The sequence below is a fragment of the Mastacembelus armatus genome, chromosome 5 (genome assembly GCF_900324485.2).
Source record: "Mastacembelus armatus chromosome 5, fMasArm1.2, whole genome shotgun sequence".
NCBI lineage: Eukaryota > Metazoa > Chordata > Actinopteri > Synbranchiformes > Mastacembelidae > Mastacembelus > Mastacembelus armatus.
The window spans coordinates 9,073,435-9,098,379 of NC_046637.1; the positions used below are offsets into that span (position 1 = coordinate 9,073,435).

General features: G+C 38.4%; 2 protein-coding genes across 2 annotated transcripts in view; both read right to left on the reverse strand.

Annotated features, from left to right (window-relative positions):
- Nucleotides 1-1,260: 1,260 nt before the first annotated feature.
- Nucleotides 1,261-20,381, reverse strand: shmt2 (serine hydroxymethyltransferase 2 (mitochondrial)). The gene is made up of 12 exons (XM_026307398.1): nt 20,349-20,381; nt 13,811-14,002; nt 11,314-11,393; nt 10,257-10,457; nt 9,934-10,015; nt 8,356-8,478; nt 6,368-6,507; nt 6,092-6,254; nt 5,523-5,622; nt 4,133-4,288; nt 3,293-3,400; nt 1,261-3,023 (listed from the first exon to the last, which is right to left on the reverse strand). Exons 1-12 carry the CDS (start codon nt 20,379-20,381, stop codon nt 2,896-2,898), a joined length of 1,506 nt encoding a protein of 501 aa, XP_026163183.1. The 3' UTR covers nt 1,261-2,895.
- Nucleotides 20,382-23,426: 3,045 nt separating this feature from the next.
- Nucleotides 23,427-24,945, reverse strand: part of nxph4 (neurexophilin 4) — a 34,910-nt gene continuing 33,391 nt past the window's right edge. The window contains exon 2 of the mRNA XM_026307347.1: nt 23,427-24,609. Within this exon, the coding sequence (XP_026163132.1) occupies nt 23,791-24,609 (819 nt within the window). The 3' untranslated portion in view covers nt 23,427-23,790. The remainder of the gene's footprint in view (nt 24,610-24,945) is intronic.

Here is a 24,945-nt window from a genome sequence, read left to right on the forward strand (position 1 = left end):
AGCAATACACAAGAAATGACAGCAGCTAGGTTAAACATGGCAACCCATAGCTAAAATCATTAAACAAATATACTTTCTTAAAACTAGAGCAGACAAATTCTGAAATGTTATGAGGCACTGAGCAGAAAAACAGCTCTACATGAATCTAACGTTAATCTAAAGTATGACAATGAACGCAAATGCAGCAGCAGGAACCACAGAGAAATACGCATTAGATTAAAAAGATAACATAACACTAAGGAAAACATGAACACATCTCTTCTGCTGTTAAAACATTTCTCATGAACCATAATAAAGAGTAAAGTGACTGTTAAATCTCTATTTCAGGCCTACAGTATTAGGAGGACCAGGGACATGCAGACGCCAACAGAAACAAAAACAACAAAACAAAAACAAAAGAAGAAAAACAACAAACCTCATTCACAAAGTATTTCAAAATTAAGAAGAAAATACCAAACATGTCAGCAGCAAAGTAACGTTATTCGACCAGTTAAACAGCAGCTACAGCCGAGCACACAAACACCGCACAGACAGAGCCAAGACAGTCAAGTTAGCACAAGCAGCAGTCTCTTACCTTGGTGAAGCGGTGGTTCCTGTAGCAGACAGCAAACCCTTTGAAAACGGTCCAAACTTTGTCTAGTGCAGCTCTTCTGGTCACAAGTGGCTGTTGGACGGGAAAATGTAGCTACTGTTTAACGGAGCAGCTGGATGGCGGCAGCAGCGCAAACAGAAACATTTCCACCATAAAAATCCTTTATCTCAGCCACGTGACTAGGCTGCTGGGCTGGTTAGCTTGTCTGGGAATATGTTGCATTAGTGCAGAGCAGCGGCATCGAAAGGTTTTGGTAGAAGTGCCACAGGAGCAACAGCATGAACCGTGAAGCAACCGGCCAAACAGGACTCAGGGCCTTACCCGTTTAAATATACCGCGCCATCAGAAAGGGTGCGTTAGGTTTGCGTTACCGCAAGTAGAGTAGGTCATGTGTGAGTGAAAGACATCCAAGAATTAAAAGTAGCAGGATCAATATGGTTCTATCTGAGGCCAATTAATTACAACAGTTTCTTATAGAAATCCTCACAGATGAACATAACCCAAATCTCTGCTCTGATAGGGCAAGTCATTCTTCTGATTACCTGTACACAGATTTCATATACAGACAGTGCACCATTACCATCCTGGAAAACAACTTGTTTTTGTATTTTTGAACTTTGTGAATGAGTGACAAGTGATGTGTATTAACATCAATAACACAACACAAATGTTTGCATTGATGAATTTTATTAGCACTCGTCTATTAAAATGAATTAAAAAACATTCTGTAAAAGAAAAAAAAAGTTAAACCTTGTTTTGATGTATAAGGACTGGGAACATAAAAGTGATGATAAACAGCAGATTATTGAACACCGTTTAAAAAAAAAAAAAAAAAAATCCTATTTTTTAGGCTGTCAAAAACCTGTGATGTGGATAACTCAGAGGATTTAGGTTAGATTAGAAGCTGTGCTTTTGAGAAAACAACGTACCACACCATTTCCAATACACTTCTCGATTGTGCTGCAAGACCATTTCAGAAGTAGAAATCTTGCTTCCTCACTGATGCAGTGATAATGACAACATTGCCTATCTGTGAGCCAGACTGACACCAAAATACTCTGAAAATCTTTGGTCAAATCCAGCTTCTTCACAGTTTCTATCATTGAATACTATGGTGGAATAAATTAAATTTAAGTGAGATAGACTGCATAACAAATTGTGAGTCAACTATCTTACACTACAAATTAACGGATATTAGTAACTATAGAATGAATGTAAAATGGTGGCAGTTACATAGTTAATTCATTTTAAATAATATATAGAAAAGTATATACTCCTTGTAAACATACTTAAAGGAAAGTAAGAAATAATCCAAGGTATTTCTGTTGTCATAAAATACAGAGCAGAATAATTCTCAGCACTTAAAAAAAAAAAAAATCATGCAATTGCAACAATGTCATAAAAACATAACATCCTCCGATAGATTTTCAGACAAGAGGTGGACATACTGTAATGCAATCTTTTATGCAATGCCATTACAATCTATTTTTAAGTACATATTTGTTTACACAGTGTCTGAAATGTGTTTCTTAAACCATTTATATGATCAAACTTTTGAAGTAGAAGAGTAGGACAGCTGTGTATTAGAATGATGTTATATTTATTATTTCTCCTGTAGAATCAGATTAAGACAGGCTTAATTCGCAAAAGTGATATTCTGACATTCTGAGTTACTTTCTTGATTTTTATCAAAATTTCCTGTATAAAAAGTTAAATGGCCAGCACAACCTTTTTTGGCAGAATGGTTCATGAAGCGTCCTTGGTTTCATAAATAAGAGACAGTATAAGGCTATTACGCACCCACCTATATGTCAACATAATAACCAGTACCAGTGAATACCAGTTCATTTAAGACTCTTTAGAGGATTTAGACTTCAGTGTATGTTTTTATAATAACTAATTATACACTAATCAAATCAGTCAGTAACACCAAGAACTGTTGTTTGTTTTGACATGTTATTTTTTTTCCTCCTACATTAAAGAAATGTTGTGAAGACAAGTGAGAAAAATCTTTACACATCATATAAAATAGGTTCTTCTGCTCTACAAAATCACTATCATATTTTATTTCTTTACCTCATCACAGAGGTCGCATTTTTTACAAGAATAGAATGATGGGTGACTGCAAAGAAGTATAAAAAGAAATCATTTTTAAGATCTGATTGGGGGGAAAAAGGTAATTGAGTCATCGTGATCTGCAGGCAGTGCATTCACATTTAACTACCATGACATTTTCCTCTTATACACTTCTGCCCAGCCAGGTTTCTGCCACCTGGCTGTTATAGCCCCCCTGGCTAGCCAGCTTAATGATCATGGAAACCAGGCATGGGAAAGGGCCTGGCAAAAGCTTCTACACGGTTGCGCAGGTCTGCGATACTAGCCACGGTCTCTGGGTCCTGAAGAAGGAAGTCCTTAAAGTCCTGGAGTTTTCCTGGAGAAGACAGAAAAATTACTCAGCTTTACAGTTTTAGTTTTCTTTGTTTTATTACCTCTGAGCATTTTCTTTACTCTCAGTTTTCCTTTTTTGGATGTAGTATACACAATGTAAAAAATATAGTGTCTATATAGCATATTGTACCATTGTTGCTTTTCTAATAAATACATAGCTTCAAACTGTGCTTTGAATAAAAAGTAGAGCACATCTTCTTGCCAACCACCAGGTTATATTATAATCCATCTCCCTTCTCACATTAGGCTTACCTGTCTTTTTCTTGACATCCAAGGCAATCTTGAAGCCCTCATCCATGAACTCGACAACTTGCACAAAGTCAGCTTCTTTGAACTGTCTGGAGGTCAAGGCTGGAGCACCTGGGACAGAAAAGAACACAAATCCTGCTGCTTGAAATAAAAAGGAATGACTACTTTCTTCCTTTTGCTTTTACTGTTCAACTTCTTGCTTTTTTGTACTTGGGAACCATATGTTCCTTACACAGAAACAGAACCTTGACCTTGGAGCTTCTTAAAATTTCAGATATAAACCGAACAAAAAAAAAAAAAAAAAAAAAAACTCCAGATGTGTCAAACCTGCACGCTGATAATCAATGAGTCACAAAGGTGCAATCCACATGAGAAGTTAATAAGTGCAGAACACTGTACTGTAAGCAAATATCTTGCCTTAAGATAATGCTAAAAATGTGGTGGTGCAGCAGTGGAGCTCTTCAACTTCCTGGAAGTTGATTAAAAAGCCAAACATGCTTAATTAATCATGATTTTCTCAGTGCTTGTGGCTCAATTGGTGGACTGATTTCCATATGCAGAATTAGATTATGAAAAGTAAGCTAAACAGCTTCAACTGAACAGGATGTTAAGAGCAAAGTAGCTTTGACAAAATACATCACCTTGTAGTCAAATATGAAACGTAAAATGCTGAATAGCTGACTGACCAAGGTTGACAAGGTTGAGTTTCAAAATCTTTTGATTATGTAGTTCAGCAGTGTTTTCTTGATTATTTTTGGTGGTTTCTGATCATACCTTTAATAAGTATAAAAAGCCTTTGTCTGAGTCAAGCTAAATGTAGTGTAATGTGAAGCTGCTCCTTACCAAGCCTGAGGCCACCAGGAGTCAGAGCGCTCTTGTCCCCAGGGCAGGTGTTCTTATTGGCAGTGATTGACACAAGCTCCAGCACCCTTTCGGCCCGAGCTCCATCAATGCCCTTAGGCCGCAGGTCCACCAGGACCAGGTGGTTGTCGGTCCCACCTGAAATATTCACTATTTTTAGTAAAAACTTTTGAAGAAAAGAAAAGTCGAAGGCTTCGTAGAAACAGTTTCAGATCAGACAACCTCAACTTAAGTTTAACATGGATGTAATGTTAAATGAGTAATGTTATGTGGTTTGTTAGCTTTTGGATATGACAGTGTATGCAGTTAAGGAACTCAAACAACAACAGGAATAAATGCTGACTTGCTTTTTTTGCTAATACACACTGTGAAAGTGACAAACTATATGATATTGAACTTTAATAATAAAATAATTTGTCACAATGACAAAAAACATGTAAAGTATATTCATTTAAATATATTTCCTATATGTTTAGTACTAGCACCAGAAGTATACACATTCAGTTTCTAGCTTGTGTACAGTAACCTAAAACTAATGCAGTCTAATACATGTCTGAAGCTGCATTTCACTGTGCTTTCAAACTCTATTGTGTTGTACAGAGATGTTTATTTAGCCTAGACTCACTGACAAAAGAAAAACATAGCTGCATAAAGCAATACAGATCAACATTATTACAAACTACACTCTCCATGACCATATAGTTGAATCAGCACCCTGCTGAAACAGCTTCAACAAAAAACAACAACAAAAAAAAAATTATAACCTTCATGAAGGTACGATTTGCTGCAAGACTATTGTATTTGAATGTATTCGTTTTAGCTAGGTGGACCTAGTATGCTGCCATCTAAGAATACATTATTACTATAAAAGTTACATTGTTGAAAATACCCAAATTTTCCTTTAGTACTAAACAATCTACTTGAGAAACTACACACTCCTTGTTTCTTCTTTGACAACACCGTTTTTGCTTTGTACTTTTACACAGATGTCTACAACAAGATTAAAAAAAGGAGTATGCACATAATGCTGTGTAAGCATAGGAAGAGTGCATTTTTTTCAAATGAAGGCTATACATAAAAAAAAAAAGAAAAAAAAGAGCTGAGGTGGGCGTATTAAATGCAGTACAAGATTTAAGCATTCACTCACAGCTCAGTGAATGGCCATTTCATCTAGCTTTATTATCTTAAATGACAAGGCAACTACACTAACAGTGGCCCATTTGCACACCATGAATGTAAATGCATTTCTTTTTCTGCTGTAATTAGCATTTTGTGACAGGACATTTCTCTTTATTGATGTGTGTTCTCAATTTTTCTCCCTGCTGTTTTCTGAGCCAGGGAATTAAAAAATGCTAAATCCAAGTTAGATTACCTGACACCAGGGTGTAGCCTTTGCTGAGTAGAGCTGCAGCCATAGCCTTGGCATTCTTTAGTACTTGCGTGATATATTCTTTGAACATGGGACTCTGTGCCTGGACATGGACACAAAAACAAAAAGTGTTGAGGTACATAGAAGCACTAAATTTAGAATTAGCTTTTACATTTAGGGATCAAAAAATAATTCATGACATATTAGGAAAACAATTTTCAATCATTCACACATTTTAACTGAGTCAGTTATGCAAATTGTTTTTGTCTATATTTGTATCTTGTGACTCAAATATTGAATATTTTCTATTGGATAACTGGTAAGAGAAAAAAAAAAATCTGTGGCCAACTGTTAACCACAGCACTATGGTCCAAACAAAAAGAAAGAACAGATGCCAAGAGTACCCTAGGGAATAAGTTCCCAAGTCAAGCCATACCCAAGAATCTCAGTGGGACGATTTTGTTTCACCTCTTATCAACTTTGTATTGGGAAATAACAGAACTGAATAAAGCATTACACTAATACAAATCAAGTTAGTTAGATTTGCATTGGCATGTGTGTGCTGTGCTGACCTGTCTGAGTGCCACAGCCACACCAGCAATTGCATGGTTATGAGGTCCACCCTGGAGGGAGGGGAAAACAGAGAAGTTGACCTTGTCCTCAAGGTCGTACACGATTTCCTTCCCCTTCTTGTCCACTGAACGAACTCCCTTACGATAGAAGATGAGGCCAGCCCTGAGAGAAAAGAATAATTTTATTTTTCTCTAAAACACAAAAAAGGTTTCATCCTTGGTAATCTGATTTGTCCCCACCCAAAGCGGCTATGGCATACAAGGTGTTCCTCTTACCTGGATCCTCGGAGGGATTTGTGTGTGGTAGTGGTGACCAGGTCGGCATGTTCAAAGGGAGAAGGGATTGCTTTGGCTGCCACCAATCCACTGATATGGGCCATGTCAGCAAGCATGTAGGCCTTAATCTCAGTGCACAGCTGAAAGGCAAAGGTGTGGAAAAGAGGGAACAAGCACAAAATTAGGATTCACATGTTTGCATGGCAAGATATTTTAGTTCTGTTTCAAGATGCATAAAATCCTGAGATTACTCTGTTCTACATTTTAACTGAAGCACATTCTTTCAAAGCTTTGGGCAATGAGACATTTTTGTCAGGGTGACTAATTAAACAACATTAAAGTACTAAATCTCAGGTTCTTATAAATAGTCCCATAGCAGTGAAAAAATAATGAGCCAAGTTCAAACTAAAAATCACCTTTTTTTAATATTTGGTTGAAAATTCTTTGTCTACAATACTTCACGGCCAAATTCATTTTTCCTTGATTCAAGGCTCTTTCAAATTAAACTCATGTTTATTAAGACTAGTCAGGTGGTTTGGCTAGCTGTTTGGCCATGAAAACCTCTTGAATTGCTTGAGCAGTTTTTTCAGTATTTTTGTGAAAATGTGTGACTGTCCAAATATTTATTAACTGCAGTGCACTTGCATATTGATTTACACATTTCTACGAGAAACTACAACAGTTCATATAAAACTAAACTGCAGTACTTCAAATTGCCTCTGTGTCGTCAGTGATCCTCCTCTGTGGTGATTTCTTTTGACTGCGCTCTCTATATGTTGATTTAAAATTTAACTCTACAGCTGTTACCAGTACCTATCTTCTCAAAGGGCAGATATTTCAAACAGAAGTTGGTCTAATTATACTCTGAAAGTCTTCAGAGGCTTGACATATAACAGCATAACTCAATAAAACCTTGCTGTCTCTTACCAGCATTTATTGTAAAAGGCATAAACATAAATAGCTTGCTAACATGTAAATAGCTTGCTGGCAAATAAGCAGAGCAGTAAACAATCTTTTTAGGGCTCCAATTAATATGCATTATCATGACAATCTCCCGTTCCCTCATATCTAAACTGGATCAGTGCATATTTATTAGATAAAAAGGCAGAAGAAATGGCAGGGTTTCTGGAGGGGGCAAAGAACACGAGAGGGTGATGTGCAGTAGCTGATGAACTCAGACAGAAGAGAAAGGAAAAAAAAAAAAAAAAAAATCAGATGGGGGGGGAAAAAAAAAGAAGCCGGCTTCAATCTAGGTAACACAACAATCAAAATCTGGAGAGGAGCCCAGCCCAGATGATTCTGTCATAAAACAATGAACAGTTCCACAGAGATATGCCAGGGGGAAAATATGGCCCCACTTCAGGCCTAGTGGCAAAGTAGTTATGGTGCTTAATAAAAAACAGAGCTCTGTAATGGTGGGACACTCCATTTGATGGTAGAAGCCAAAGTGGAGCTCTGCAACAAAGGGAAGCAGTCATGGAGTGAATGAAGTGAATCAGCGGGTGGGTATAACAAAAACAGATGAAGGGGCCTCTTGTGTACTGTCAAAGACAGCAGTGAAGTATGCAGTTAAAAGTTGGTACTGTGTACGTGTGAGCATGTGCAACTGTCCACTGTTAGTTCGGTTGAGTAGGCAAGGGAGGGAGACAGCATCTGTGTGGTGTGTGTGTGTGTGTGTGTGTGTGTGAGAGACTAAAAAATGACTTGTGGTTGAAAATGAGTAAAGCAGAAGGTGATCTCTACTCAGGGACATAAAATTAGTAAAGATATCCTGGTTACGTCTGCCTAAGGGAAGAGCACGTATGTTTCAATTTACTGGAAAAGGTTGAGTGACATTGAAATAAAAAGGCAAGCTGGTGTGACCTTCTAATGCTGGATGAGAAGTGGAGGCAACAGGAGATGAAGAGGTAGAATGAAACACACACAAACAGAGAGAAAGATGGGGTGAAGGCTGGCTGGGTTTTGAATACAGAGAGTTCTCCATGCACCTTCTTGATGCGGGTGTAGTCAATGAGGCGGGCATAGGCACTGGTGCCAGCAATGATGAGCTTGGGCCGGAACAGCTTGGCCGTCAACTCCATCTGGTCGTAGTCTATGAGTCCTGTTGCAGTCTGCAGAGAGAGAGAGAGACAGATTGAGGAGAGCGAGAGAGTAGAGGCAGAGCAAGAGGAAAGAATAAAGAGGAAGTGGAGGAGGAATATGAGAATATTAGAAGAGTAAGGGTCAGGAGGAAAAAAAGGAACATGAGAGGATGAAAAAAAACTGTCAGGTATCTTGAGGATCAAGAGCAAACATTTCAACACAGAAGAGAGATTTTTTTTCCATTTGAAGCTCATTTCAAGCAGCTGCATTTGATGTACTTTGGCTACATTAAAAGGGGAAGAAATTTATCTGAGACATTTCAACCTATCATATCATAGAGGTAGATGGAGCAATTGCAATAATGCACCCCTACTTATCCTAATCCAACCATTCAGGGATCTACTCAACTGGTGTGATGAGGCTTGGAGACTTTTCATGCTCTTTTCCTTGAACTGAGCAATTTAGGAAACATGTTAACAATCCATTGTTCAGTGGGTGTATTTCAGTACTTCAGTCACATGAAATGGGGTCATGCTAGACATCTCAAACAAGGTGTGTCTTGTGCCTAAATCTCCAGTTTTACCTCCTCTCCCCTCTTTTCATCAAAGAGAAGCAGTGCAGAAAAGAGAAAGAGCAGGATAAATAAGAAAATGTGAAAGACAAAAAAAAAAAAAAAAAAAGAAAGAAAAGATGGTGAGCGAGGGAGACAAGAAAAAGAAAGCAGAAAAGAAGGAGGGAGAGCTTTATTTAGACAACCTGATAATCTCCCATCTCCATAACTCATCCATGGATGCCCCCTCACTCCATCAAGCTGCTCATTGTGAAGACAGAGCCAGTGCTGCTGGCCAGCCTGTCGATTTCCCATTATCTCTCTCACAGAGGGGTCCTGCCTGCCCATACATCAGCAGGTCTGGACATGCAGACTCTCATGGCCATCCATCAGCTGCTAGCATCACTACCACACAACTACGTCCCCATGAAGAAAATACAATATATTCAAATAAAAGGCACTGTTCATATCTACATGGTAACATGAAAAAATAAATCACATCTGAGTGGTCCTGCTGTACATAACATTCTAATAGGACTGTATGGTTGCGATGAGAGTGTCCATACACCAACCAAAACACTTGAGTTTAAGCCTCTTTGTCATCAAGAATCTGATCGACCGATGATGGATGAGACACTGAATCCCTACCTATGCTGCCTTGTATCCTTCCTACTGGGGCAGAAATGGAAACAGAATTTACCTCTATTATATTGTTGTTGTCTTTTCTATTTCTATCAATTTTATTTCAATTTTTATAACTTCAACAGAAGAATATTGCATACTTTCAAAACATGGCCGTTTTACCTTAATAATTGTAAAAATAATTCCTTTGACTTTCCTCACAATTATCAAAAATATGACAGTCTATACTAAACTGCATATACAACTGCCCATAACTTGTTAGTTGATGTCAGTAGTAATAGTGCCTACTTACATTTAGCTTGTAGGGCATAGACTCAAAATAGATTGAGGTTGCCGAGATCCTCTTCACATCAGACATGTAGCCATGGGTCAGACTGGGGTCACAAGGAAAATGCAAACAGATGTGGGGGAAAAAAAAGACTTGTGAGCTTCTTGATTCATGACAGAAGAAAAACCTTTGGATTAAACAAATGTGCAGGAAATGAACAAAAGAAAAATGCATGTCACTGATATTTCAGGTCCTGCAAATACTAGTACAGACCAACAAACAAAGTAAGGCCACTTAGGTAAGGGTTAGAGGCTAAGAATAAATAGAAAGCAGCACTGATTACTAACTGTCCTCCGTCAGGCAGGTCCAGGCCCATGATGCGGTCATGGGGGTTGAGCACGGCTGTGTAGGCAGCAAAGTTAGCAGGAGAGCCAGAGTACGGCTGAACGTTGACGCCCCACAGAGCTGGGTCCAGGTCAAAGGCCTCCAAGGCTCGCTTCTGACACAGAAGCTCAATTTGGTCAACCACTTCTGCCCCACCATAATACCTGTAAATGTGTGGGCCAGTTTGGTTTCAGAGACAAATAAAATGCAAAAGCGATGTACAAATAAGCTGTTTTCTAGCAGTTGTGTAACTCAAATGTGCAAATAATCGTCAATATTAAGCACATATATTATTACATATATTATTACATATAAGCACATTTAAATCCATTTGAGCAAGGCCTGGTTTCTTTCACACGTTTAACACAAACAGCATTGTTGGTCACAAATATCTAGAGAAATCCAGAGAAATGTTAACCCAACACCAGATCTGGGACAACCCAGGTGAAAATGCTCAAAGATTTTCAGTGGAATTACACTAAGGGACCAATAAGTGGCACAAACCACTCATTCAATGAGATCATCCGTTTGTTTCATTACATTAAAGAGAAAAAGAGCAGATAAGTAGGATGTGGAAGGAACAAAACAAAAATGAAATAAAAACACATTCAGTGGGAGGGAGATTTATGGTAGGCTTGTATTTCAGGAATCAAAAGGCATCAAATACAGAGCATTTCAAAACATGTCAGCTCTCTGTTTGCTGCTGATAAATGTGAATTATCCAAGGGAAATAATAGAGCCCAGGAAAACTGAAAATAGAAAAAAAAAAAAAAAAAAAAAAAAACAACCATCAGGCTAAATTCTCCCAGTATATACCCTAAGGAATCTTCTTTGGCAAGGCAGACGCAGTGGATTATTTGACACGTTGTCGGCTTGTATTATTACAGGGCAAGTTAAAGAACACTGTATAACTCAGTGTTTGTGTTTATATGCTTGTTTATGCATGTCTGACAAATATCCTTAAGCAGAGAACATCAACAGTGTTAATAAGTTTAGGTGTGGCTGCATAAATACACTCACCTTCTACCTGGGTAGCCTTCAGAGTATTTGTTGTTTAGACAGGAGCCCTGAGCTTCCAGAGCTGCTCGACTGCAGAAATTCTGTGGTGAAAGAACACACACAAACGCACACACAGATCAATGGCATGAGTGGACAGAAGGGACAAGGATGGCAAATTAAAGTCTGTTAAGTGATAGTGAGAAATCCCCCTCCGGCTAAAGACAATCATTACTGTATCGAACCTCTGGTCTTCTGTAGACTAACACTGCACTTCACAATGCTTATCGCCTCGCTGCTGGAGGATATAAGATAATGTAATAAACTTTTCTGCACATGTTAAGATTCATTGGTGTGGCCTTTTTAATAATTTTGCTGTTTTCGAAGAAACACATCTTAGGAAGTATGCTTCTGTGCAATATAGTAATACCTTTTTATCTTGTACATGTGCACGAAGATGAAAAAGACAAGTTAAATAATATTTCTGTTAAAATCAATACTAATAACGGATTTCAGTGGACTCATTCCTTGGATTTATTTGACTGGGATTCATTTAACTGGATTTCCTAATGCCATAATACATCAGCGCTGTAGCAATTAAAATCTGTCCACTGAATGAAAATCCTATTGTGTTTCTATTAGAGCTGAAACTATTGGTTGATTCATACACAGGTTGATGAACAACAATTTGGTAAAACATTTTGATGCAAAAGCAAAAACACAATTTCTTTGTTCTATAATGATGTTGAGTTTTGTTTGTTTTATGGGATACTTAACATAAATGCACTAACAGCTTCTATGGAAGTTCTCTGATTAGACAACACCTCCCACATTTCTTTTGGGTATGTGGGGGTGGGGCGGGTAAACTGTTTTTGTTTGTTAAACTCCTTTACAAATCTTTCTGGTGTGCTAGAGCCACAGTACCACCCATCTCCACATGGATTTTATACTATCTATTTCATACTATTAATTACAGTACATTGTTTAAAATAGAGTAAAGCATTAAGGGAAAGGCTATCAATGTACAGAACTTTTCATTAAGTTATTTTATAAATTTTAAAAGAAGCCTACTCTAGATCAAGTATATAGCTATATTTGTCTGGGAAAAAAATAAATTAGAAAGAAAGAAAGAAACGTTACCATTTTAGTCAGTAAAGAGATTAAGAAAAATGTGATTGGGACTAATGGCTGGTGTGGGGCTGTAAAGCCTGAGACAATGCAAGTGACTCTAGATTATTGTGATTATACCGATACGCCCGACTTTGACTGCATTACAAATGTGTGCAGTCCTCAATGATGGATACCCCTTTTAGTATGGCCCCTGAAAGGCCACTCTACTGTGCATTATTACACTGGTCAGTCATGTGGTCTGACACCAAAAACATACAATCTCCCCTGACTTCTTTATTACAGTGGTGGTATATATGTTGTGTGGTAACTAATGCTTTGCCTGGGAGCCAAGAGGAGATCAAAGGAGATAACAGCCCCACTAACAGTTTTCTGTTGCATCTGTCTGTCATGCCAGCAATTGTGCATATATTAGAAAAAAGGTTGTATTTCCTTCCTGGAATCTGTAGTGTGTGTGTGTGTATGTGTGTGTGTGTGTATGGGAATGGGAGTTTGTGGAGGTGTGTGGACACGTCTGGGAAAATGTATCCCTTTTCAGTCAGGGAATGCCTTTCTGAGCCTTGCAGAGCAAGGTGGGGAGGAGGCAGAATGAAGATATCAGCATTATCTCACACTACAGCGGTCAGGCTTTGTGTTGAGAGGGGGCTGATATACGCCACTGAACAACTACTGTGGCGAAGAATAAACAGGAGAGAGAAAGACCAGTGCAAGATAAAGCCTTGTCTGTGCTTTTGAATAGTAAAATTTTCCATTTCACACTATCTGAGTTTGAAATGAAAACACTTACCCAAATATTTCTGTAACAACTGAGCTATTCTTGCTTACAGTGAGAACAGTTTCATTATTATACAAGGCAAATTTGAATGACTTGCAGTCCACTGTGCAATGTTGGTCAGTGGGTCATTAATGTATGAAAAGTGAGGTGGATATCCATTTATTCCTTTCTAACACTTGTTCCAGTATGACACTTATTCATCATAGCTCTTGAATCTTTTGCATAATTAAACCAGAAGGTTACAGTTTTGAATTTTAACTGCAACACACATTTGTTGGACTTGATTCACTGTATGCCCTCAATTTCTTTTATAAATACTGATAATCTACTGATAAGGGTTTTTCTTTCAATGCTGCCAACAGTAAAAAAAAAAAAAAAAAAATAGTCATCCATCATATTCATTTATACATTAGAGTAAGTCACCTAAAAACAAACCAACTCAATCAATAGAATATTATACAGGATGGGTCTTTATCTTCTATATTAGCAGAGTAATGAAAACATCTTTCATTTTTCTTTTTCACTCTACACTATAAACTGTTCAATTAAGCTAATACTCCAAAACAGTGAGCAAATAAATGTATAAAACAACAGTTATATTTTTTAAAGCTGTTTTACCTCAGATGCAATAAGCTCTAAACCGCGGCACTGTCTGTCTTTCTCTTTCTGCAGTAGCTCCCACATCTCAGGGTCATCCTGAGCTAGGCTCTCCTGGCCTGTCCATGGACGATCTTCATCCACTGTATGACTGGCGGCGTGGGACTGCTGCCCACGTACACTGAGACGAACTGGAGCTCGCTGGCACAGTGGCTTTTGGGGGTGGGAGGGGGGATTAGAAAGGAAAATGAGAAGTTAGAAAGTAGATAACTTTTACAGATACCACAGTAACCGTAAACTTATTTTCTAACATGGTTCACTAGTTGCCAAAGCTTGGAGAGGTTCTTTTTTTATCCAAGCCTGCAAATTATCCTGTTTTGATTCTGCAATTAAAATTACCACAGCTTTAATTTAAAAAAAAAAAAAAAAAAAAAAACAACAGGATGACAGTAAGTGTTGCAGCTGCCAGATCATTGGCGTCAGAGCAGTTACCAGGAAAAGAAATATTGTGCTTTATATGATCTGATGAGGAAGGAAGAAATCTAAATGTGTACAAAGTTTGGAGTTGTATAGTCCTGGAAGATGAAAGTAGCTGAGGCTCTTTCTTTACACAATACATAATTTCCCTACAGAATGTCTCTAATTAATTTACATCTTAGAATTGACACCCTGATTTGTCCTATATAAATAAGGAGATATTTAAAGTCCCTTCCCCTCCTTTGTTTCTCACACAGAAATATGTAGCCTGGTATAATTAGAAGTTGGCGTGTTTGCTTGATATCAATAATCAGCATGGTTGTTCAATTATGCCTCTATCAGCACTTCTACAAACAGAGGGACTGACTTTTATAGCCCGAGTGTACCGAAGGAGGCATATAGAGAACAGATTCAGCATTCCTGCTTATCTAATCTGGACTGGGGCTGGTGAGCTCTGCTGCTGCTGCAATGTCTGATGATGTGAGTATGCAGAGTCCATACAATTTACACTGGCTCTGTGTTCTGTTGTTAAAGATGAATTCAATACTGGGTTCAATCCTGGTTCTTCTATGCAGTTCACCTGGGATGGATTATTTCAAGAGTAAATTTCTAGCTTGATATTACATACAGTCACTGCTTTGCATTTTGAGATAACTTTTATACACATCAAAAGATTGTCATGCATTACAGCTGTATGTATGATTCAGTACACGATTCCCTTTAATAACCCCCAATCAACATGGAGAGTGCCGTGAAGAACACTCATGTTAAAAAACAATCCATGACAGGTTGATTGCACTCCAAATAAATTGTCTCTCTCCCATCATCCAATCAACTATATGATTATGACTCTGTTGAGATCAGCCCACCTCTGCCAACCTATAGTTACCATCTATACAGGTGTGCTGGGGTGTGAGAGATGACCTCCCTTTAATAACACCATTAAAAAGCAATTAACACAATGATCAAGACTGGTTGAGGATACCCATTACAAAAAAAAAAAAAAAAATGCAATTTATGCTTATTCCATGAGGTGTTAAAAAAAAATGTTTGTGTACTTAATCTTTTCTACTGGCTTTATTGCACTGTAAATCTAACAAAGAAACTATGTATGAGTTTGAAGACAAAAAGTAATGGTTGTTAATGTTGAGCATGAACTAATACAGGTTACACAACATGAAGTTTATCTGGAATGAGTCGTATAATTTTATGACCCTTCGTTTGAAAAAAAGAACTCAACATGAACTCTTTATGCTTAGAAACTGCTTGAAGATAGTTTATCTTCTCTATCACTGTTTGTCACTACTCTGCCTCTGGTTCCCGAGGTGGCAGAGGGGGCAGTGGTGACACACCACAACTGGTACATTAATGGCTGATTTCTAAGAGTCTCTACCCTGGCCTTCTGTCACTTGTGGCAGTGGTGATGGTTGAAAGGGGGAGAGGGCTCCCTCTCAGGGTTCTGGAAGAGATGAGGGCCTGGGGAGACAGGTTGGGCTGCCTCAGAGGACAGATTTCTCACAGAGAAATCACACGGGTCATTAAATCTTGACGGCAACTGTCCTTCGCTGTCTGCATTTCTGTGGCAGGCTAAGCCAACACTGCCCTGGTTATAGCTCGACAGAACACTGCAAAACAGACAAAGGTGCCTCTCCCTACACTTTCGCCACCTCCTCATCTCCTATCCCTGCTTCCTTTTACCCATCTTTCTGTCTCTGTCACGTGACCCTAGAAGTATGCTCTGCCAAGTAGCACCCCAGTGGCGTTTTTATTAGTTCATCGTGTCATCAATATCACTGTCATAGCATCCAAACGGGACACCTACAGTACGAACATCAACAAACACACAAGTCAGTCCCTGTGGTCCACCTCTCTGCTTTCCTTTCTCATTTCCCAGCCCCAATCATTATGAGAGATTAATTAGTAAACACAAGATAAACTGTTCCAAGAAAAGTGAGAGCCAAGATACAAGCACCAAATATGTCACTGTGGGACTATTTTTAGGCAACAGATTACGCTGTCGTTTGAAGGTGAACTTGATGAAAAAACTGCTCTGAGCAAAGGGGTGGGACAGGCCATATCAAGCTAGGTGCCGAGCACAAAATAATGGCAGAGTCACAGATGCACTGCATTTGCCTGACAATGATAGGTAATTTTTGGCAGTTTGCCTTTCCTGTCAAACATCTGTGTTCAAGGAACAAAAGCAGAGAAGAAGAAAAAGGAAGACAGACAATCATTGTATTAATCCTGATTCTGTATTATTTTTGCCCATTTCCTGAAGCAGCTTCTGAGGTGAGTCAATTTTACAGATGACTGCTGTCCATCAGTGGCTATACCAAACAACAATCAGCCTGATAACACAAGAAAAAACAGGGACTATAGAGGAGAAATAGTCAAGAAAAAAAAAAAAAAAAAAGATGTGTAACGTAGGAGAGAAGAAGTGTCAACAGGGCAACAGCATCTGTCAGTCTGACACTCAGTTGCTTCTTTTGCTGTCACTGACTAATAGCAGGGCTGTCCGTAACAAATTGCCCTGTGATTCAGTCTGGATGACACTAGACTGAGAAATCTGGATGGGGTGAAGAGGTATGAAGGGACAGAGGCAGAGAACAGGGCAACTGCACTGTATTTGGGTCAAAGAGTTGTCAGGGTGATGCCAGCAACAAAGCCAATCATCAGGAGGCAGTGGAATGATATACGATCTATAATCTATAATCTTTAGACAGCACTTCTTGTAGAGAAGAGGACAATGGTGAAAGAGCTGGGTTCCTGATGCCTCAGTGAGTCTAGCTGCATGCTGTGGACTGCATATGTGACACTGTCAGCTAGTGAACAGACTGTTAAATAAAAACAGAGATGGTTAACTGAGTTACTGCATTGTAAAATCTTGCAAAGGTCATGTAAAAGACATTTAAGCCATTTAGTAGTGAAATCAGTCCTAAATCTTGATTGTACTGTGTGTATTCATAATAATGGCCAGGGATGTTTAGTGGATATTATTCACTTCATCAGTAAAGGTGGAAAAAGGTCAGGTTTTGTTGGTTTTCAGTTCTTTCAGAAAAACCTGGACAGGGCCATCTAACACATACATGCAACTAACAGTTATTTTCATAATCAATCTGTTGATTATTTACCAGATTCATCAATAATTTTTATAAAATGTTAAACTAGTGAAAGGGGGCCCTATTTTCCATAGCCAAATGACATTTAAAAATGGTTCAGTATTAAGTATCCCCTTACAGTAAGATAAAATAGAGAAAAGTATCACATCCTCACTTTTGCAGAGTTAGAGTTAGCATGTGTACAAAAACTGATTTCTCTACACACACACACACACACACACACACACACACACACACACACACACACACACACACACACACACACACACACACGCGCACACACACACGTCTTTCATTTGGACTAAGTGTACTTTTGTAAGGGTTTGAGTGCAAAGTTCATAAAGACATGCAAACAAATGCATAAAAAAAAAGATCCGAACTTGCAAGAGGTGCACTGACAGATGTTCATTTGTTTGATGTGTGTTTAGGCTGGTTTTGACATGTGGAACACTTGAAATTTTGAAGGTACTGGCAGTCATCTTTCATGGAATCAGAGTAGCTCCAAGCAACTTAAATATAAATATCGCAGTTTAGAAAAAAAGACACTGTGAAAGAGAGCTGAAAAAAATGTGCGATTCTGTTCTGCTCCTGATGAATGAATAAAAATAAACTCAAAAAAGCTACAGTGTGCCTCCGCTGGGACACTGACATATTAGTCAAAAAGCTGGTGTCTATAAAAGCATTAAATTAAGATTTTTGTGGTTTTGGTGTGGGAGGTGATGCCACCAAGGGTGTGCTCGGGATGTCATTTAAACCTCTATCTGAGCTAAATGAAACAGAAACAAAGGAAAAACTTATTTCTGGATGATAATAAACATGCCAATACCACTGTGTTGGTTGACACTGGAAATACAAATGGGGAAGAAAAGTTTCCCAAAAGGTTATGTTGCCTTATATAGAGTTAACTTCTGTTGACTGTAATTTTAAATAACACTAAGATTACTAGGAATTATTTCCTTACAGTTTCTCACAAAATTATGAGGAGCTATGCCAAAAGATGACTTAAGATAGGTTAATACTTTCTTTCTAACAGTGTCAAGTGACATTAATTTCCTCACTGGCATGTTGCCTTTCCTACTTGTCTTCCTGTGGCAGGTTTGTGCTTAGATCATACCAATAAATTATATTTAAGCAGCAGCAGAAAGCTAAAAAACAGCTCAAGGCAGGGGAACATCTTTCAGTGTTGTCACTTTCTGCACTGAAAAGGAAAGGAGATATTTGGTACATTTGATTCAACATTTTAAATGCTCAGAACAGTAAGCCCGAAAGGTTAAGGACATTTGGGCAGCATTTCAGGTTTCTATTACAACCTCTGACCCCAGGTTGTTATGAAGTGGTTTAAAAAAAACGTTTCTGATTGGTGTACTACAGTGCTCTGTATTTCACATAAATCCTGTGAAATTTCTGTGGAGGTTCTCAGTCGTCCAGGTGAAGTTACCTAGAGTTTGAGTCATGGCAACTGGACTCCCAGTTTTTTAGGTCGACTGATGAATTCTGAGAAAAGGAAAAGCCTGTGACCTATTGAATTCAACAGGAAGCATCAAACATGCTGGAAGTGACATTTATAAGTACGTCTACTACATGCCACAAGATTTTGGTACAAACTCAGCAGAGCATACATTGAGATCATACTCTCTCTAAATTATGCCACTCCATAAAATTCAAAAATCAAGCTATTCATAGCTTCAACCAATTAGACAACTACTTGAATAATAAACTGGCATATTGCAAAACCTAAACACAAAATCCAAGCTCATGGGCTACAATTATCACAAAGGGGAAAATGATTTTAAAAAAATCATTACTATGACAAAAAAAAAAAACAACTGTCTATTCCCCAGTAATGCAGGCCTGTAGTTTAACTGTATACCTGTGTAAAGTTCATAATATGATTGAGAGTGTGTCAGATGAATTGACCAAGACTATAATACTTTAGCATTAAGCTTAAGAGAGCTGCCAAAATGTTACATCATTAAGATATTACTCTAAAGTTTTTAGAAAGATGATACAATTTCATGATCAGGTTGCTGCTGCTTGCACTTTAAGAGCTTTTCAAATGTTTTGCTACCCTTTTATATAAAGAGAGTAGAGCGTGTATTAGGCTTTAGCATTAGTTTTGTAGTGTACCTCATAAACTGACAACTTAGTGTGTAAGTTAAGTGGAGCTTTGAGCTTAAATCGACCATTTTTTTGATATCAGGAACATAAATATTATATTATCCTTGCAACTACTCCAGTGTACACTTAGACAAGCTGCTGAAACCTTGTAGATTCCTCAACAGCCTGATGCATTGTCTGCCTCAAAGATCGGAGATTGCTATTTACTTGATGCTCCTACAGTATATTTCAGTCTCAGGTTGCAGGGCCGCTCATTGCTAGTTAGTTTAGCATTGTCTGTTAAACCTGACTTGCGTTATCTGCACATAGCTATCAAGACCGAGGCTTTTAACTTCATCCAAGTTAAGGGTTAGCGATCATTAACTACAACAGCAACTTTCCCAAAATGACGCAACGAGCTTTAATCAAGCCAAGGCTGCCAGCTCAGTTTTTCCATGATATCGGAGACACATGTTCACAGGTGGTGATGTTTCTTGCTGTTTTCAGTCATGATGAAACTGTTCAGTCATGATGAAACTGTTCAGTCGCTGTTGCATCATCATGTGCACACAGCTGCAGCTAGCTAAGCTACACGCACTGGCAGCGAGCCTGCTAGCTTCTCTGCCGACAGCAGTCCAGATTTGAGACATGCAATAGGAACAGGTGAATAAAGACAGCAGATATTTGTCCATGTGGTCACAACTGCACACCTTGCCCAAGCAGAGGTTGGCAGTTTAAACTCCCACTCCCCACTGACGCCGAGTTACCTAACCGTGTAGAAACATAACCAGTTATTAACAGCTAGCTAACTAGCGGACAAAAATACAGCGTCGAGAACAAAATTAAGCTGAAATTGGTTCCGTTACCCGTGTGAGTTGTCTCAGAGCGAAGGACAGCATGTTTGCAGTTACCAGGCCAGAGGAAGAAGCAGCAGAGCCACACACACACGGTTGACAGGCTGTTTGAAGTTGTTGGCAACGGCTGCTTACGCTTATCCTGCCGAACGGGTTGATGGGAATCGTAGGCCGTTGTGAGGAAATTACACAAATATATAACTAGGTATCCAATTTTAAGGCCCACAACTTTTCTAAGTTTATTACTCAGCACACAGAAAGCAGCTTTCAAATGCGCCTACACCAACGACCAGCATATCTTTCTGCATTTTGAAAATGAAGTTTAAAGTGAATGTTTATCAGATGGTAGACTGCACCTCTCAGCTTTTATAAAGAAAATAAATTCAATCAACGTTTTGTCTTGTTTGCTGCATCAATCTGTTTAAAATATGTTACATTTAATGTTCATTAAATAATTAAACTCATCTATAAATATCTAAACAAGCAGGGCCCTAAGATTGCTAGTGACCTGGTGGTTTCTCTCAGTAACATGAGGTGTCCTTCTGTAAATCCTGATTTGAACAGATGGCTTGTTCTGTTCAGGGGATTAATATGAATAACCCACCACTCACAGATCTCAAACTGGATAATGCCTGTGAGCATTTTAAAGTCAAAGTGGAACTGTTTTTAAATAAGGATCAGTGATATTGTCATGAATTATCTGGTGATGGGTGTTTTATTGTGTTTTTATAGCATCGTTGTAAACTGATTGTGTTTTGTGTTGTTCTGTATGCATTTTATAGTTGACTTTTATGTATTTTATCCCCATCTATAGATGAACATCGCAGATTAGCTTAAGATATAAATCCTGTGATATGTGGCATTTGTTCCTGCTATATACTTGTTCCTATTCAAATAAACATTAAATACAAATCAAGTTATTTGTCATGGATGGTATACAGTATTTTTACATAAACGAGTCTGGCTATAAGAGGTGTAACAAATTGTTTGCAGTAGTGTAACAGCTTTGTGGGTAAATCTTGAGGATGATGATTATTGAGTACTTTGTTTAGTAGTCAGGCTTAACTGATTTAGGCACTTTTACTGCACAGGAAAATGATTCACGGTTTGAAACTCAGCCTCTGATGCTTCTTTTGTGGAATGGAATTTTTTTTTTTCCTATTGCTGAGTGCACCTCTCAAAACATCATAACACAAGTCAGCTCAAGTGTGTCAATAAATATGAATAGCCTGTATGTCTTTGCTTGTCTAATTCCATTTTTTCGTCTCTGTTCAAACTGGTTACCTATCATGCATGGTGCTTTTTTTGCCATCTGTCCGATGAATGCAGACAAAGGCAGCACATCCTCTTGTAGAAATAACTGGAATGCTTGGGTGGACTAAGGGTTAATGTGCCAACCGAGAACAGCAAAGTGCAAACTATCATTCCCATATTACCTATCATCTTTATACTGTAGACTTACTAACAAAGACATGCACAACGCATACCAACTTTCACAAAAACAAACATAGAGAAGCATGCCACGTATGAAATGTACTAATTTTCATCCAAAGTTTTACTTCAAAGAATTTTGATTTTTGTCAAAAACATTTTTTTCAAATACTAATCACTTATTAGTTCCAGTACTTTCCGAGACCTGATCTCATTAGACGTCACTGTCTAGGGTATTACAGTCACCATGTGATAACTGCATCAAATTACTACTATTACAATTTTTACTATAAGTATTCCTTTAATATTGTGTACTTTCTTTCATAGTTCATTAGATGTTTTTTAATTACCTAGACAGACACACATATACATAAAGATTATCACAATCACATACACACAAGCACACTATCACAAACATGCAATAACAGGTGGGGTCACACACGAAGGACGTGTCCACAACAACCTGTGTGGTGAATCTTCACTAAGCAACTGTAGCAGACATTCTGCAGAGAATCTGGGTTGTATCAACTCCATCAATCTCTGTGACCCAAGCAGCTTGTGTAAGATACACGAACCTCCATCTCAATGTCATTGATCAAGAGCATAACATGGTATTGAGTCACAGTGAGATGAAGATTTAATTAGCATTGAGTGTGTGTTTTCTAATGAAATTCTGAGAACCACTGTCAGATCAAAACTGTGGAGAGCAAAAAGTCAGTGACCCCTCTTAGAGAAAAAAAAAATAAGAACAAGGAAGAGACACAGTCTGAGATAATCTGAAGTGGGGTGTGTGTTTTAAGGTGGCTTTGTTTAATTCAGTCAAAATGAAGATGAGTGAATTGGTCCTTGTTTTAAACCTTTCACCTCTAATCTGCATGCATTACTTTTTTAGCAATAGTAACACTATCCTGATTTATTTCCCCATAAGCTTATATTTTTGTTATGAAGTAAGCAATGAGAAAGCAAATATTATTAGGGAGCTGAGTTTATAACAGCAGCAGTCAAAATGTCAATAAAATGTCAGTAAGCCACCTGGAGTTTTTTTGGTGCAAGTAAAAAAAAAGTGTTTGCTCAGGTGTGCAATACTTCCTTTGCTTGATCATACCAACAAAAATCTGTCATATAACTTCCAATACAAGTTCTTTTTCTTTTCTGTTTCAGGGTATATGTAATTAAAAATGATATCAGATACTGCCCACAGATTCTGTTACTCGTCATACCAACTCCCTCAAAAAGAGTTAAACATTATCATTTTAAGAATGTTTTACAGTTTGTTTTCATGTTAAAATTCAATCCATAATCAACTTTCCTGCAATATATTTGAGAAAATTAAAATTACATATCTTTACACAGAGCCTGGGCATGAATTTCTAATCAGAGCGAAATGTAACTTAATTCATAATAGTGTCCTTGCTCAGTCAGATAACATGAAAAGGCTGCAAAGCTCATGCCCTGCAATTATGCTTCTAGCAAAGACCGAACATATTCACACAGGAAAAGACAAGACAGTTTAAGAGATTTTAATGTGCTTTTTCACACAGTATATTGTATGCATATCCAGCATAGCATTTCTCATACATATAACTCTCTTATATCCAGGGTTTGAAACGTAGAGCTGAGAGGATGATTAACAGTCAGTCTACCATAACATTATGTCTGTCATACAGTGATGGTACAGCACAGCTGCATAAAAGGCTCACTTTCAACCAAATTCTCCAACTGCAAAAAGTAATAACACTGAGAAACAAATATCTTAAAACAATAAGTGTGCTGAGGTTGAGTACATTATTTACAGAAAAAAATCAAATAAAAACAAAAGTTAACAAAGTTGGAAAATAATTCAGAGAAATCAGCCATATCCTGACCATCCATAATTCTGATTATACTTGATTTAAATCCACAATTCACAGCAGTTTAGAGGCAAAAACTGTCCCCTGTATCTTCATCATAATCAATATGACTCCCATTATCATTATTATCATCACCATCGTAATTACCATTGTCTTTTTGTTCTCTCACATACTTATCCAAAGTAAGGGTGCTCACTTTGGAAGTTATAGTCCGGACACACTTTCTGAACCAGCTTGTAATCAATGCTAAAGAAAGAGATGAAGATGCAGATCACCTTAAAGGGTTTGGCACACAGCCAGGCAGCGTGGGACTGGGTGTGCTCTGTGAAGCAGGTCTGGGATGGATCATACAGGCAGGGTTTGGGCTTCTTAGACCTGTTGGTTTTCTCATACTCCACCCTACAGTTAAAGGTTTTTGCCTCTTTGGGGTCGATGGTGGATTGCTGGGTCTCCTGAATTTGGATGTCCTGCCGGGTGTGGGGGTGCAGCTGCTGCTGCTGGAGGACCTCAAACTCTACCACTTTGGTTGGTGGTACGATACTGACCGACACGTTCCCCAGGCTGGATGAGTTGTGACGAAAATAAACAGTGAATGTCCCGTTGATGTGGTCAATGATCTTCCCTGTCACTAGCAAGCTGAACTTCATGGTCTTGACATTGAAGTAGAAGTCTCCCCAACCAAAGATCTTCTTGGTCTTCATAGCTGTCTTTAGTGAGGGCTTGCGCTTAGAACGGTAACCTGTCTGGTCCAGGAGCAGGGACTGGTTTCGAGCTGAGTCGTAAGGGTTATAGAAGCTGTAGGTGGGTGGCTTGGATTTGATGGGTGTTTGGTCGATGGAAGTGGAGAAAATGCGGGTTTGATATGGAGGCTTAACAACTCCTCCCGTCATTCCTCCAACTGTGCCTCCACCTATGCCATATGGAAGTGTCTTCATTACTGAACCCACTGGGCCCAGGTCAGAGAAATCCACTCGCTTCTCCAACCCTTGGACCTGGAGAAGAAAGAATAAGAAAACTTTATTGACTAGGCTATTAAATGTACATTTTCACATACCTTTCTTGGAGATTGTCCTCCCAAAACAAATGATACATTCAATTGTTTCAGAAATATCACTAAAAATATTTGTCTACGTTCAAGTAACAGAAGCTGTAGGAATAAGGATTCTTGGAGCAATTGTAATCATTACACTAAAGGTCCCATAACATCAATGAAATATTTTCTTTCTCTAACAAGGTTGCTTTTGTACCTAACCAAACCTTATCCATACTATCATGGGAGGCCCTGATCAATGATGCTGTCCTGTTGATGGGGGTGTTGGATCAATGTC

What these genes read in the sequence shown, in the direction of transcription:
- shmt2 (XM_026307398.1), bottom strand. Translation starts at nt 20,381, where the DNA reads ATGCTGTCCTTCGCTCTGAGACAACTCACACGG. An exon ending in ACTACACCCGCATCAAGAAG is followed by an intron (nt 6,508 to 8,355) that starts GTGCATGGAGAA and finishes TTTGCCTTTCAG; the next exon opens with CTGTGCACTGAGATTAAGGC. An exon ending in TCCTGGTGGCCTCAGGCTTG is followed by an intron (nt 3,401 to 4,132) that starts GTAAGGAGCAGC and finishes TTTCTGTCCCAG; the next exon opens with GTGCTCCAGCCTTGACCTCC.